The 12,993-nt window shown below is 46.1% G+C and overlaps 1 protein-coding gene across 1 annotated transcript in view; it reads left to right on the top strand.

Moving 5' to 3' along the window:
- The window catches only part of IGF2R (insulin like growth factor 2 receptor), a gene marked incomplete at its 3' end in the record, with an annotated part of 92,307 nt that overhangs the window by 35,983 nt on the left and 43,331 nt on the right, over positions 1-12,993 (top strand). The window contains exons 8-13 of the mRNA XM_008074381.1: positions 149-311; positions 521-686; positions 1,970-2,073; positions 8,538-8,702; positions 11,282-11,422; positions 12,581-12,724. Of these exons, the coding sequence (XP_008072572.1) occupies positions 149-311; positions 521-686; positions 1,970-2,073; positions 8,538-8,702; positions 11,282-11,422; positions 12,581-12,724 (883 nt within the window). The remainder of the gene's footprint in view (positions 1-148; positions 312-520; positions 687-1,969; positions 2,074-8,537; positions 8,703-11,281; positions 11,423-12,580; positions 12,725-12,993) is intronic.

Below are 12,993 nucleotides of genomic sequence, written 5' to 3'. Positions count from 1 at the left end.
GTCAGGGGCAGTTATGATTCAAAATACAGGCACAGCAAAATGTAAAAACCCAATAATCATTCCTTTAACATCTCAGACTCATGTAAAATCTGCATTCAAGCTTCATTAACAGATTTTTATTTTGCTTCTTTCAAATTGTTCCTGATAGGGCACCATTCCCAAACTCACTGCTAAATCCAATTGCCGCTATGAAGTTGAGTGGGTTACCGAGTATGCCTGCCACAGAGATTATCTGGAAAGCAAAAACTGTTCTCTGAGCAATGAGCAGCAGGATATCGCCATAGACCTTCAGCCTCTAACCAAGAGCAAAGGTGAGTGGTCACCTTCGGCTCTGCCCAGGCGTCCTGGTGCTGCTGGGGAAGAAAGGGACCGGGTGGGGGGACAAGGCAGGTGGGGCCGGGTCCGTTGGAGCCACTGGGGTGGAGGAGCCCAGGTCTGGGCTGTGTGACAGAAGTATAGGGTTGACCCAAGCGGTGCTGTGTTGTTCTTACTCTGCTCCTGTTTATTTCCCTTCTTTTAGGTTCCTACTATATGGTAGATGGAAAAGAATATACATTTTATTTGAATGTCTGTGGGGAAACTGAAATACCGATCTGTGCTAAGAAAGAAGCTACAGTTTGCCAAGTGAAGAAGAGCGATTCCACGCAGGTCAAAGCGGCAGGAAGATACCAGAATCAAACGCTCCGGTGTGTGAACGGTGTCTGTGTAGCTTTCAAGTGCATTGTGTGTATTCAGGTGAAATGTAACTTGCTCCCCTCCTCTCCTTCCTCCCTCTGCTTTCCATACGGCACAGGAAAGTCGGTGAAGCCAGCATCCGTCCCCGTTTGACTTGGGCAAGGTGCCATCTGTCACTAAGCAGGCGGCTGTGTTTCCGGGCTTTATAGTGAGAGTGCTCCCGGTGGAACTGCTCATTTTATAAACCTGTTGTTTGTGAGGAGCCTACTGTAGGAAGCTTATTTAGTGAGTTTACAGTGATATGGCTTTTGTTTTTTAAAATTTATGTTTTTGAGGAGTTTTGTCTTTTCTCTGACAATTTGAGAATCTGAAGTGCCACTGGCATTGTATAAAAGTTTTAAATAGGCCAGACTCAGTGGCTCAGCCTGTAATCCCAGCACTTTAGGAGGCCGGTGAGAGTGAATTGCCTGAGCCCCCGGGTTCAAGACCAGCCTGGGCAACTTGGCGAGACCTCATCTCTACAATAAATCAAAAATTAGCCAGGCATGGTTGTGTGTGCTTGTAGTTCTGGCTACTTGGAAGACTGAGTCTGAAGGATTGCCGGAGCCCAGCAGGTTGACGCTGGGGTAATTGTGAGCGTGCCACTGCACTCCGGCCTGGGTGACGGAGTGAGACTCCAACTCAAAAAAAAAAAAGTTTTAAACAACGAAAAAAATACATACGGCACATTTTTTGTGACCTTAACTTGGTAGTTAACTTTCACAAAAGCAGTATGAACATGAAGTTAGGGGCAATATTGATTAAAAAATCAGGGAGAGAAAAATGCAAAAACTCAACAACCTGGCCTCAAGCTTTTCAGAAGTGTGGAGTGTCTGCATTTAAAAATGTCTATTTTGCTTCTTTCAAGTTGTCCAGGATCAATGTTGTCTAGTACTGTCTCTCCTAGGTAAGATTGTGCTTAGGACGGCTGCTAGAAAGGTTGTCTAATTCTTGGGCATTGTCTGTTTTGTACAAAATCCAAAAGTGAGAGCGAGAGAGTCTTGGTGCTCACAGCAAAACCTCAGCGCTTTATTCCAGCCAGTTATTGCTTTGAAACAAGAGGATGACAGGCCTGTCCATTTGTAACTCATTTCCGTGAGACACTTTTTCCCCAGCTGGCTAGGAAGCCTGCTGTTTTATGTCAGTGGTGATTTGTGGATGGCATGCAAAAGGCTTCATGTAGACATTTAAAAAAGTTCAAGCTTCATTCTTGGTTCCACACAACACATTTGTCTGTGTATTCACAAAACTCTAGGTACTCGGATGGAGACCTCACCCTGATCTATTCCGGGGGCGACGAGTGTAGCTCCGGCTTCCAGCGTATGAGCGTCATCAACTTCGAGTGCAACAAGACCGCGGGTGAGAGTGCGCTGGAGCACAAGCTCTGCTCTCTGTGTTGGTGGGCGTGTGTGCGTGCGCGGGGTGTTCTTGGAAGTGCATGTGGAACAGAGGAGTCAGATGTCTTCCTTTGGACTGGCCACCTTTAGTCCCCAGATGAGGTTTTTCTGGTGGAGTAACACCCTCCCCACCCCCGTTCCCCCAAGGACACACACATCCTGTTTGCATTTTCCTCTGCTCTCTGTGTTTGTTTTGGGAACATGCCCAGCACTGAGCTTTCTGGGAGTTTCTGTCTTGCATTTTTGCAAGGACAGATCTAGCAGAGGTGGTTTGGCACACCAGCTTCAATGGAGAGGCCTTTTCTTTTATGTAATGACTAGCAAGATGACCCTTTTTGCAGAGTGGTGGCCCTGTGGCAGAGTAAAAATCTGGGGATTACAGGATGACACTGGGCATGGTTAAGCTGAGGGTGTGACTTTTTCTGTGATTAGGAGAATCGTCCTTGAGTCACCAAGGCACTGGCATTTCAAAAAAGTTTGCCGCTGTCTGGGTCTTGAAGATTGTAGACAAAGTTGTGTCTGCAGAGAGGTGAGGGGATTCCATCATCATCAGAAACCTGTCCCATCCTTGACCCCTAGGCTGTGACCTCAGGCGCCTGCAGGCCCACCCATCTCTGCTCAGAGCTCTCCTTCTGGGGCCAGGTCTGGTTTCCAGCCCATCTCTGCACAGCTGGCCCAGGCGCCATATGGCTGCCCCACCCCTGAGGGTCTTTCTGGCCCTTCTTTCTGTTTGTTTTGCGTGTTTCTATGGCAGCGCTCTGGATGGTTTGGTCCTGGGACAGGTTCCTGCATGATTCATTGTAGTTTCTGGGAGGGGCAGCTGCATATGATGTGAACTGGGCCCCTGAGACCCCCATAGCTCATGTCTGTGGTGGGGGAGATGGCTGGGTGCCTGTGTGACTGTAGCAATGGGCTCTAGTGAACTTTCTCACAAGCAAGCAAAGAGCAAACTCAAGGAAGCTGCCGGAAAGGCGCTTGATGAAGAGACCCTGTGACCGCTGTCGTGGAGCCTGCCCTAGGGTCCCGCTGGCATCCCTGTTCCGCCTGCACATGGACACCACTCTTCCTCAGGAATCTGTTTGCTGGCCCTTTCTGTCACTTTCATGTACACACATTATTTGCTTAGAGGGTGCTGTGTGAGGCCTGAGGGTGCTGTGATGACAGACGGCTCTTGAGGCCTTCACAGACCAGAAGTGGAGAGACCTAAGGAGCGCGACGGTTGAAGTCTGTGGCAATGTGTGTCAGAATAGAGATACTGCATGGGCTTGTCACCTGGTCCTTTACCAGGAGGGAGGTGTAAGGTCAGCCTGGGCTGAGTCTGGGCTGGCCCCAGAAATCTGGCAGTCAAGAGAGGAGGAGGTGCTGCAGGAGTCATAGGACGAGAGCACCCTGGGCATGTGACGGGTAGTGACCATGGGGTGGGGACTCAAAGGCACCAACTGGAGTACCTGTGAGTAGGTCAGAGGCTGCATATTGACAGTGCGGCTGAAGTTGACCTGAGAAGAGTGAGGGGTGCCTCATGTCCTGCACAGGAGCTGGGCTTGATCTGGAAATCAGTGTGAAGTGCCAAGGATTTTCAGCAGGGGTGTGGTGTGTATCTGATTTGTGAGTGATAAAAAATCAGTGTGGTCTCTGTCTTGTTCAAACGCTCCCTGCCCCTTCAGGTTCCCCATCACCCTCCCATCGTCCTCACCTATTCTCAGCCTACTTTGAGGAGACTGTCTCTGAGCTCTGAACAAAACACCTTCTGCTCTGTCCCCAGGCCCAGGGAAATGTAGCCTGCTTCTGGCTCTGTGTGCCCAGTCCCTCACGTGCCCAAGCCTGATTCTGGCTGCTGTGTTGCCCAGTGGGCTCCCCGGGGCTTCCTGCTGGGTTGGGCTACTCCAACTCCCTCTGACCTTGTCATGACCTCCTGTGTGGCCTGTTCCGTTCAGGACTTTGTATTAATGACTTGGCAGAGCTCTTTGAGAGTGTGCTCGTCTCATTTGGGGATGCTGGGAAGATGGAATGATGATCCAGAAAGATCCAAAGGCACAGGGAGGATGTGGGAAGGGTGTGTAGTCTTGGACTCACAGGAAGAGGCATGAACATCGAAGACTTGTGCCTTGAAAGCTGAAGCACCAATAAGCCAAGGCTTTACAAAAATGCTGGAGGCCTTTTCTTTCTTCTCCTTTTTCCCCTTTTTATTTTATATTATTATTATTATTTTTTGAGTTGGAGTCTCACTTTGTTACCTAGGCTGGAGTGCAGTGTCATACTCATGGCTGCTGCAGCCTCGACCTGCTGGGCTCAGGTGATCCTTCTGCCTCAACCTTCCAAATAGCTGGAACTACAGGTGTGCACCACCATGCCCAGCAGTTTTTTTTGATTTATTGTAGAGACACAGTCTCACCATGTTGCCCAGGCTGGTTTCAAACTCCTGGGCTTAGACAATCCTTTCTCCTTGGCCTCCCAAAATGCTGGGATTATAGGCATAAGCCACTGTGCCTGGCCTATTATAAAAAATTTTTAAACATATAAGTAGAGCACAGTGAAAATTCACATGTCCATTTCTCTAATATCCTTTCATGTTTTGCCAAATTTGTTTCCTATGAACTATACCTCCTTGGTGGATCACATCGCCCTATCCTGATGCCAAGAAAGTACATTCTTTTATGTAAAGTAAATAGTATTATTGTAGTTCACAAGATTAACAATGATACCCTAATGTTTACAGGTCTGTTTTCACTATGATTGTAACAAGGAGCCCGCAAAGAGATGTTGGTTGTTGTGGGAGCCCGCAAAGATGTTGATTGTAACAAGGAGCCCGCAAAGAGATGTTGGTTGTTTTATATATATGTATATTTATATATTTTTTTATATGAGTCTAAGGTTTGAGCTTGTTCCCAGGGAGGAGTGGGATTATAAAATATTTGCGATTCCTTCCCACTCTGAGATTCAGTACTGCAAACTTTGGAGCAAACTATGTCCTATAAATTTTTTTCACTGTTGTTTTGTTTGACTTTAAATTTAGTTTTTGGAGAAAATCCCCTGGTGGATTCTGTATTTATGGGGTAGATGTAATAATGTATTTTTGAATGTGAATGGTATTAATTGGCTATGTAATACAAGGAATGTATTTTATAGTTTAAGTTGAATCTCCAGGAATTATTTATATATTATTTATATATATTAATCTAAGGTTCATGCTTCATGCTTTTTCAAAACGCATTTATTCTTTTGACCATTTTATATATATGTGTGTGTGTATTTTTTTTTAGCCATTTAACTATATATATATATATTTTTTTTTAACCATTTCTTTCAGTGATTTCTAGTTTGCTGGCTGTAAAGTAATATCCTATTATTGGTGATCCCTTAAAATAAGGACATTAGGTAATTTTTTGGGAAGAGTAAAATTAGAATAGGCTAAGAAAAAACCCACGGATTTAACTGGCTTGGTACTTTAAAGGTTTATTTTCTTTAGTTCGGTGTGAGTCCTTGGGAATGGGGCTGCAGGTGGGAGCTCTGCTCCATATGGCCATTCAGTTACTCACACTCTTTCCGTCCTGTGTTGCTGCTATTTGTAGATGTGGCCTCCAAGACTTCAAAATGAGAACAGCATTTTTTCTTTTTAAAAAATATACCAGCCGGGCTTGGTGGCTCAGCCTGTAATCCCGCGCCTCTGGGAGGCTGAGGTGAGTGGATTGCCTGAGCCCGCGGGTTCGAGACCCGCCTGGGCAGCGAGACCTCATCTCTACAATAAATCAAAAAATCAGCTGAGCGTCGTAGCGCATGCCTGTAATTCCGGCTATGTGGAAGGCTGAGGCGGAAGGATCACCGGAGCCCAGCAGGTCGAGGCTGCGGTGGCTGGGAGCCGCCACTGCACTCCAGTCCGGGCGACAGAGTGAGACTCCAACTCAAAAAATATATATATATATACCAAGGACTAAGTCACTTGGCTCAGCCTGAAAGGCAGAGGAGGCTGGGAAATGGAGTTTAGTTATGTGCATAGAGGGAAAATTAAACCAGTTTGGTAATAGATAGCATTGTCTTTGCCACCAAGAAATAGAGGAATGGCTGCTGCCACCAGCTCCTCAGACAGAGAGCTCCTTGGTTCTCTTGGAAAACTCCCCCTCCTCTGTAGCTGGAATGCAGAGACCATGAGACTGTGTGAAGTGGTGTGCTGCAGAATAAACTGGAGCCTGGGAGTCAGGCTGGCGCCTTGGGGACCTTGTGAGTGAGGGAGAGATAGTGCAGAACTAATGCTAACATTGTTGACGGGTGGACAGAAACCATAGGCCCTGGAACAGTGATCTCTGAAGTCAAAGCCCAGTGTTTCTAAAAACAAACCAAAGTTGGTAGAGGGGAGCAGAGCTTACTATTCTGCTGAAATTCTTTGAGGAATTAAATAAGAATACGTGTGAAATACATAGCAGTGGTTATTTAAAATGAACTCTGCCTGCAGGTCATTAGTAAGTCTCAGATGCAAAACCAGCTCAAATGTAGAGATGACTGCTAGGACCATTCATAGTGGTGTTTAATTGTTTGTAAACTTAGCTGGTAAAAGGAAAACATGGTGAGTGTTCATGTTTGCATAAACACAAATCTTTTCCAAATAGTGAAACTCATATCCAGTCAGATTAAACTGCGTAAACCATGGAGGTGGGTTGAAACGAGACAATGGAATGTCCTTACTTCTGAGTTAGTGCACTGTGGAGTGCCAGGGTCCCAGCTAGGGGTGGTGGACTCTAGGTTACCGTCTGCACCCAGGAGGGGAAGGTAGAAGCCATTCTTAAACAGAATGATGGCTTCAAGTACTTACTCAAAACCAAACCAAACGAGTTTACCAACTAGACAAAAAACACAGGGGAAGAAAAAAACAAAGAAAAAAGTGGAAAAACCCTGCAGTGGTGTGGGAGGTCTTGCCTTTTGGTTCTGGTTGAGGCTGAGGCCTACCATCTGGGTTTGAGTCTTAGCTCCTCTCCTTTGGGTTATGAAAGCATAGGCAAATTATTCAGCCACCCTGGATCGACCAAATGGGACTAAAGCTGTACCTTTGCCATAGGGTTTTAGGATTGAGTATGTTAATGCAGTCATGTATTGTTTAACGATAGAGATTGTTCTGAGAAATATATCATCATTAGGTGAATTTTGTCATCGTGAACATTATAGCGTGCACTTGTACTAATCTAGATTGTACAGCCTCCTACATACCTAGGCTGTATGGGAGAACCTGTTGCTCCCAGGGTACACACCTGAACAGCATATGACTGTACTGAACATGGTTGGCAGTGTTAATATAATGGTAAGTATTTGTGTGTCTAAAGATAGAAAGGGTACAGAAAAATGTGGTATGATAATCTTACAGGATTGCTGTCATATATGCAGTCCGTTGATGGTTTGTGACTGTGTGTATGGAACGCTTCAAACGGAGCCTGTTTTTCTGCAGCTAACTGTTTGGAGCTGAGAGACTTAGCTCAGTGCCTGGCTCAGATTGTGCTCCTACAGGCTAGCTGCTGTGACTGGTATGATAATTGTAATGATTATCATATTAAAGATTTAGTAGAAATTAAAATGGAAGTATCATTTGCCCTTGGAACATTACACAACTCAGGCCACCAAACCTCAGGGAGGCAAGTCATATGGAAGGTCAAGACAGGGATGATTAAGCCATCAAGGGATGGAAAAAGGACCTTTATGCCTGCAGCCCTGGAAAGGCACGGGGATAGGATTTCCAGCAAGGGGAAAGTCAGTGAAGTCTGTAGGACCCCAGGCTCTGTGGGGTGGGGAAGCAGCCCAGGAAGAGCTGGTTTTCAGGCTAGTGCTGACCTGTTCTGGCCAATGGATGGGACATCTGTAGAACTCACTCTGGGTGGAGGGGGAGGAAGAGACTTGATTAGAGGAGGGTCTCAGAGACAGATGCGCTATTGCCTGTCCCACTTGGAGGTGTGCCACTAACATGGCAGGGTTGGCACAGGATTTTGACATGCTTTCGCTAGGAGCGACTATAGACATCCTCTGCTCTTTTGCTTTTGGGCTGAGTTCCAGGGAACTCCTAGAACTCTGGCCTCCACCTTCCTTTCTGTGAATCCCTGGTCTTACCCAGAGGTGTCTGTGATCCACTTGGGGGACAACAAAGTCTTGCTCGCTGCCCTCCCATTCCTCATGTGTGTGCTTCTTATCAGTGAATGCGCCGTACACAACTTTCTGTCAATCTCTCCCAAGATGAAAGGGATGTCAGCCTGCCATGGAGGACTTAGGGTTAAGCATCTAAAACCTAAAGAAGCCTCTCTGATCTCTGACCCCCAGGGGCTCTAAAAATCTGGACTTGAGTGTTTAAATAGATGATTGGCATCAGTGCTGTGACTGTTGGACCCTGTTCCTCAGCTTTCCTCGGTTTGAGTCACATGATAGAGTTTTATTTTCTTCTCCCAAATTGTACAGGTAATGATGGGAAAGGAGCGCCTATGTTCACTGGGGAGGTTGACTGCACCTACTTCTTCACATGGGACACGAAATACGCCTGTGTTAAAGAGAAGGAAGACCTCCTCTGTGGTGCCACTGATGGGAAGAAGCGCTACGACCTGTCGGCGCTGGCCCGCCATGCAGGTAACGCCCACCCTGCCATTTGGCTACTAGTCCGTGTGTGCATGGCATATTTTCCCATAAATACTTTTGGAAATGATGTTACTATTTTCTTTGTCAACTAATTGGGTCACAGCCCTTTTCTTACATTTTGATGTAGCCATACGAGTTATTAGGAGCATTGGATTGGAGGTGAAATACCTAAATTTGAGACCAATGTTACCATTTCCTAGTTGGGTTACCTTGGGTCTTCTTACTGTAGTTTGATACAAACTATTCCTTCCCGGCAAAGTGTCAGGTCTTGTGCTCTCTCTTTAGAAGTTGTTTATTTTTTAAATATCAACTCTTTTTATTTGAGTCAGAGTCTCACTCTGTCACCCAGACTGGAGTGCAGTGGCATGCTCACAGCCACTGCAGCCTCAACCTGCTGGACTTAGACGATCCTTCCGCTTCAGCCTTCTAAGTAGCTGGAAACTATAGGCATGCACCGCCATGCCTGGCTAATTTTTGATTTACTGTAGAGATGAGGTCTTGTCACAGTTGCCCAGGCTGGTCTCGAACCTGTGGGTTCCATGCAGTCCTCTCCCCTCAGCCTCCCAAAGTGCTGGGATTATAGCCATGAGCCACCATGCCCAACCACATTTCGACTCTTAAAACAGCCTTCCTGTAGGCAGTGTTCCTGTAGAACACAGGAGCTTTCAGGCTCAGAGGGTGGAGCTCATGATTTTGACCTTGGTGTTTTCACTCTTTTATCTCACTGCCTCTTTCCTATCTGGGGATTCACACCCCCTACCCTTGAATTCTTCTGTGAGGATTGGAAGCGGGTGTATACTCAGTGCTGCCTCAATGCATGGCAGGCTTGTCATTGTGGCTTGGTGTGCGGTGAAGTCCTGCCAAGCAGGCTTGGTATTTGTCATGCAGCAGGTACTGGGTAAGGAGTTGAGGACCCAGCTCTGGCCTGGACAGCACAACCCCTGCCCTCACAGGCTTGGAATTTAGCAGGAAACAGAGAAGATGGAATAATAATAATGGGAGCTTCTATGAGGCATAACTGATCTCGCTGGAGCATTTCTGATTCCACCCTCTTGGCAGTCCTGGAATTAGGTGTACAAAGGGTGGAGGTTGCACTCAAGGCAGAGAGGGCCTCCCTCATGTAATCACACATGGGAGAGCCACATTACTGCACACTGTTATGGAAGTTATTCACATCTTCTGAGTCCCATCTGGTTTGGAGGCGGAATTCCCTTGTTGTGAAGTGTTTGAGGGCTCTGCTGTCGCTGCTATGTTTGAGTGAGTTCCCTCAGCAGGACGTGCTTGCTGTGTGTTAGTGGTTAACACCCTTGAGCTGCTGGGAATAGTGCAGCGGCTAAATTCTGGTCCATGTGTGCTAATGAAGAAACTGGTTTTCTGTTGAAGTAGAGAAAGATCTAATCTCAGAATCAGAGACCTGACTGAGGCTGGTGTTGCCGCATCCACATTTGCTTGAGCAAGATGTTCTCCAGGTTTGAACACAACCTAGGATCTGTGAAGGATGCAGAGATACATTAATTCACTCAATAGACTTCCCAACACAGTCTTGGTCTCTAGGAATCTGGAGTATTTTGTAGCAGTTGTCTTGTAGACAGGCTTAAGGAAGCCGTGAGGCATGAGCAAAACCCTTCCCTGCTGCTTAAAAAGTCCTGTCTCAGGACTGGACAACCTACCCCACTGCAGCCCAGACTTTCAGTGTTTAGGGCAGGTTTAGGTTTCTACGCACAGTCATGTGTGGTCACTTGATGCTGTTGGTGTCAGAATGTGCTTCTCTGAAAGTATTTTGCTACCACGGATGGGTTGTGGGGTTTTTGTCTTCTGAGTCCCAGTTCCTAGCTTGCAAAAGGAGCATTTTCAAAGGAGAATGTGTGTTCTTAACATCTTCACAGCCTTCATGCATGTTCTGTTTTTCCTTCTGTTGATTGTTTAGGGGGTGGTTTGCTTTTTGTGAGCACTCCTTTGCTTGCTGTGGTTGTCGCTGTCAGCATATGCTCTCTCTCCTGAAGGGCTTTGGGCAGCGTCTGTCCACTCTGACTGGCTTATGAGCCTTGTGACTGTAGCCACCAGATGCTTCTCATTTGTCTTTCATGGCCCCAGGCATCTTGTCCCGCACTTGGTCTGCAAACATGGGAGAGGCTGTAGGTTTCTTTTAGCTGCAGAGAGGCCTCCGCGGGGGCTGACATCGGGTACGTTATCAATGGCATGCCATTCTGCCAGGCCCCAAGATACAGGCTGGCTTCCCGATTTAGTTTTTAGTTTCTAATTTCACACTCAGGGGTATGGGAGAATTTTGCTGCTTAATCCTCTGTCCCTCAGTTAAGTCTAATCTTCGGAAGAAGTATGGGGTAGAGTTTGTTTCTGCCACACCATGTGAGAAACCTGAGAATCCTGGGGAGTCTTCGTGCCTCATTCTGCCTTGTTCCAGAAACGTGAGCGCTGAGAGTTGGATGACCAAATGCTTAGTGTGCTTTGGGCCCTTGACCTTTGGCTTACTCATAATTTATGGAGTGACTCACAGAGAAATTATCATTACTTTTGGCTAAAGGAAACTTTCTCTTTGTTTTTTGTTACAGAACCAGAACAGAATTGGGAGGCCGTGGATGGCAGCAAGACAGAAACAGAAAAGAAGCATTTTTTCATCAATATCTGTCACAGAGTGCTGCAGGAGGGCAAGGCGAAAGGCTGTCCTGAGGATGCGGCGGTGTGCGCAGTGGGTGAGTCATGCCTGGGGAACTTGTAGGTGATGCTTTTCCAGGGCATGCCAAATTTGCCACAGCCTGCTTGGAGTGAGTTAAAAAATCCTCCTGTGGTTTATCAGAACCTCTTCTTTCTGGGTTCAGCATATAAGGAATGGTAAAAAAAAAATTTTTTTGAGTGACTCATATATTGGTCACTGCTTGATGCACTCTGAAATCCCGAAGGAACCGCGTTGGAACAGAAGGAACCTCATTGGAAGATACTTGATCATCTTCTCAGTGTGTAGGTTGAGGAGTCACATTACCAGTACTTGTGTACAGTTGATGTTGATTTTTTTTAAATGCCTCCCCTGCCTGGAGTTGCTTCACAGTTGTTGCTTATAATCTCACTCAGAGCCCTAGTAATAGAGTGCCTGTCCCTGTAGGCGCCTTTTGTGTAATTGTTTTGGTCCTGCAGCTGTCATACAGAGACTTCTGAATTTGATGTAGATGTTTAGCACATCCATTTGTGTCATTAGGGACTCACCTTGAAAATGGCAGGTGTTAAGAGTAATGAGAAACCACTATAAACATTCATTCAGTAAGAAATTGTGAGCCCTGCTTAGATTTTAAGAATGATCTTAGAATTCCCAATTGGTGGTGTGTCTTTAAAGGCAGTTTAGGGTGTCTGTGTCTTTACTTAAGAAGGACTTTGAAAAATAGTTTTGAAACTTTGTAGTAAAAAGCAACTGAAACAAGCAGTAAGTGGTCCCTGCTTAGGTTGCTAAACAGGTTTAGTTAGTTTCTGCTTTGGTCATGAGACAAACTACCTCCTGAGCTGGGCTTTCAAAAGACTTTGTGTCTCAGGATAGCTGAGGCCTAGAAAATGCAGGTTAGTGTCACTTTACAGATGGCAATGGCGCACGTGCAAGCCATCCTGCCCTTGGAGGGCACTGTACCCATGGAGGGCATTGTGTGTCAGTCACGGCACTTTCCTGCTAAGCCTGTAGACGGCCTTGGAGGCCTCAGTGTGGCTGTTTACTGCTCAGTCAGACATGTCACCCAAGAAAAACAGGTTGGGAAAGGGGTCACGGTGCACCTGCAGAGTTGGGACTGATTTTTTTTTAACCTCTTTGTCTGCATCATGGTCACCTTTAATTACGTTTTATGTTTTTCCCCTCCATTTCTCTTTTCCAGATAAGAATGGAAGTAAAAATCTGGGAAAATTTATTTCTTCCCCTACAAAAGAGAAAGGAAACATTCAACTCTCTTACTCAGATGGGGACGATTGTGGTTCCAACAAGAAAATAAGAACTAATATCACACTTGTTTGCAAGCCAGGTAAAAATTTAAAAACGTTGAAATCTTTTAGTGGTTTTTGCCAGAGGCCCTGCATTCTTCATTTCTCTGTTGCTCATCGATTGCTGCAAAGGTGATCACATGGAAAGGGGTGGTGCTAATAAGCATCTTAGGTTCCAGAATCTTTGGTGATAGGACACGGGTCAACTGGATTTTTTTTCCCTGTCCTCACCCAAAAGCAATTCAGAAATGGAGAGACTGATGGCATCAAAAGGGAATTGTGTTTGAGCATGTCATCCTTAAGATTGATA

Source organism: Carlito syrichta, unplaced genomic scaffold (genome assembly GCF_000164805.1).
Source record: "Carlito syrichta isolate Samal-C Ts95f unplaced genomic scaffold, Tarsius_syrichta-2.0.1 Scaffold316421, whole genome shotgun sequence".
In the NCBI taxonomy this organism is placed as follows: domain Eukaryota; kingdom Metazoa; phylum Chordata; class Mammalia; order Primates; family Tarsiidae; genus Carlito; species Carlito syrichta.
Note: the sequence above shows the minus strand (reverse complement) of the source record. Positions and strands in the feature narration are given on the sequence as shown.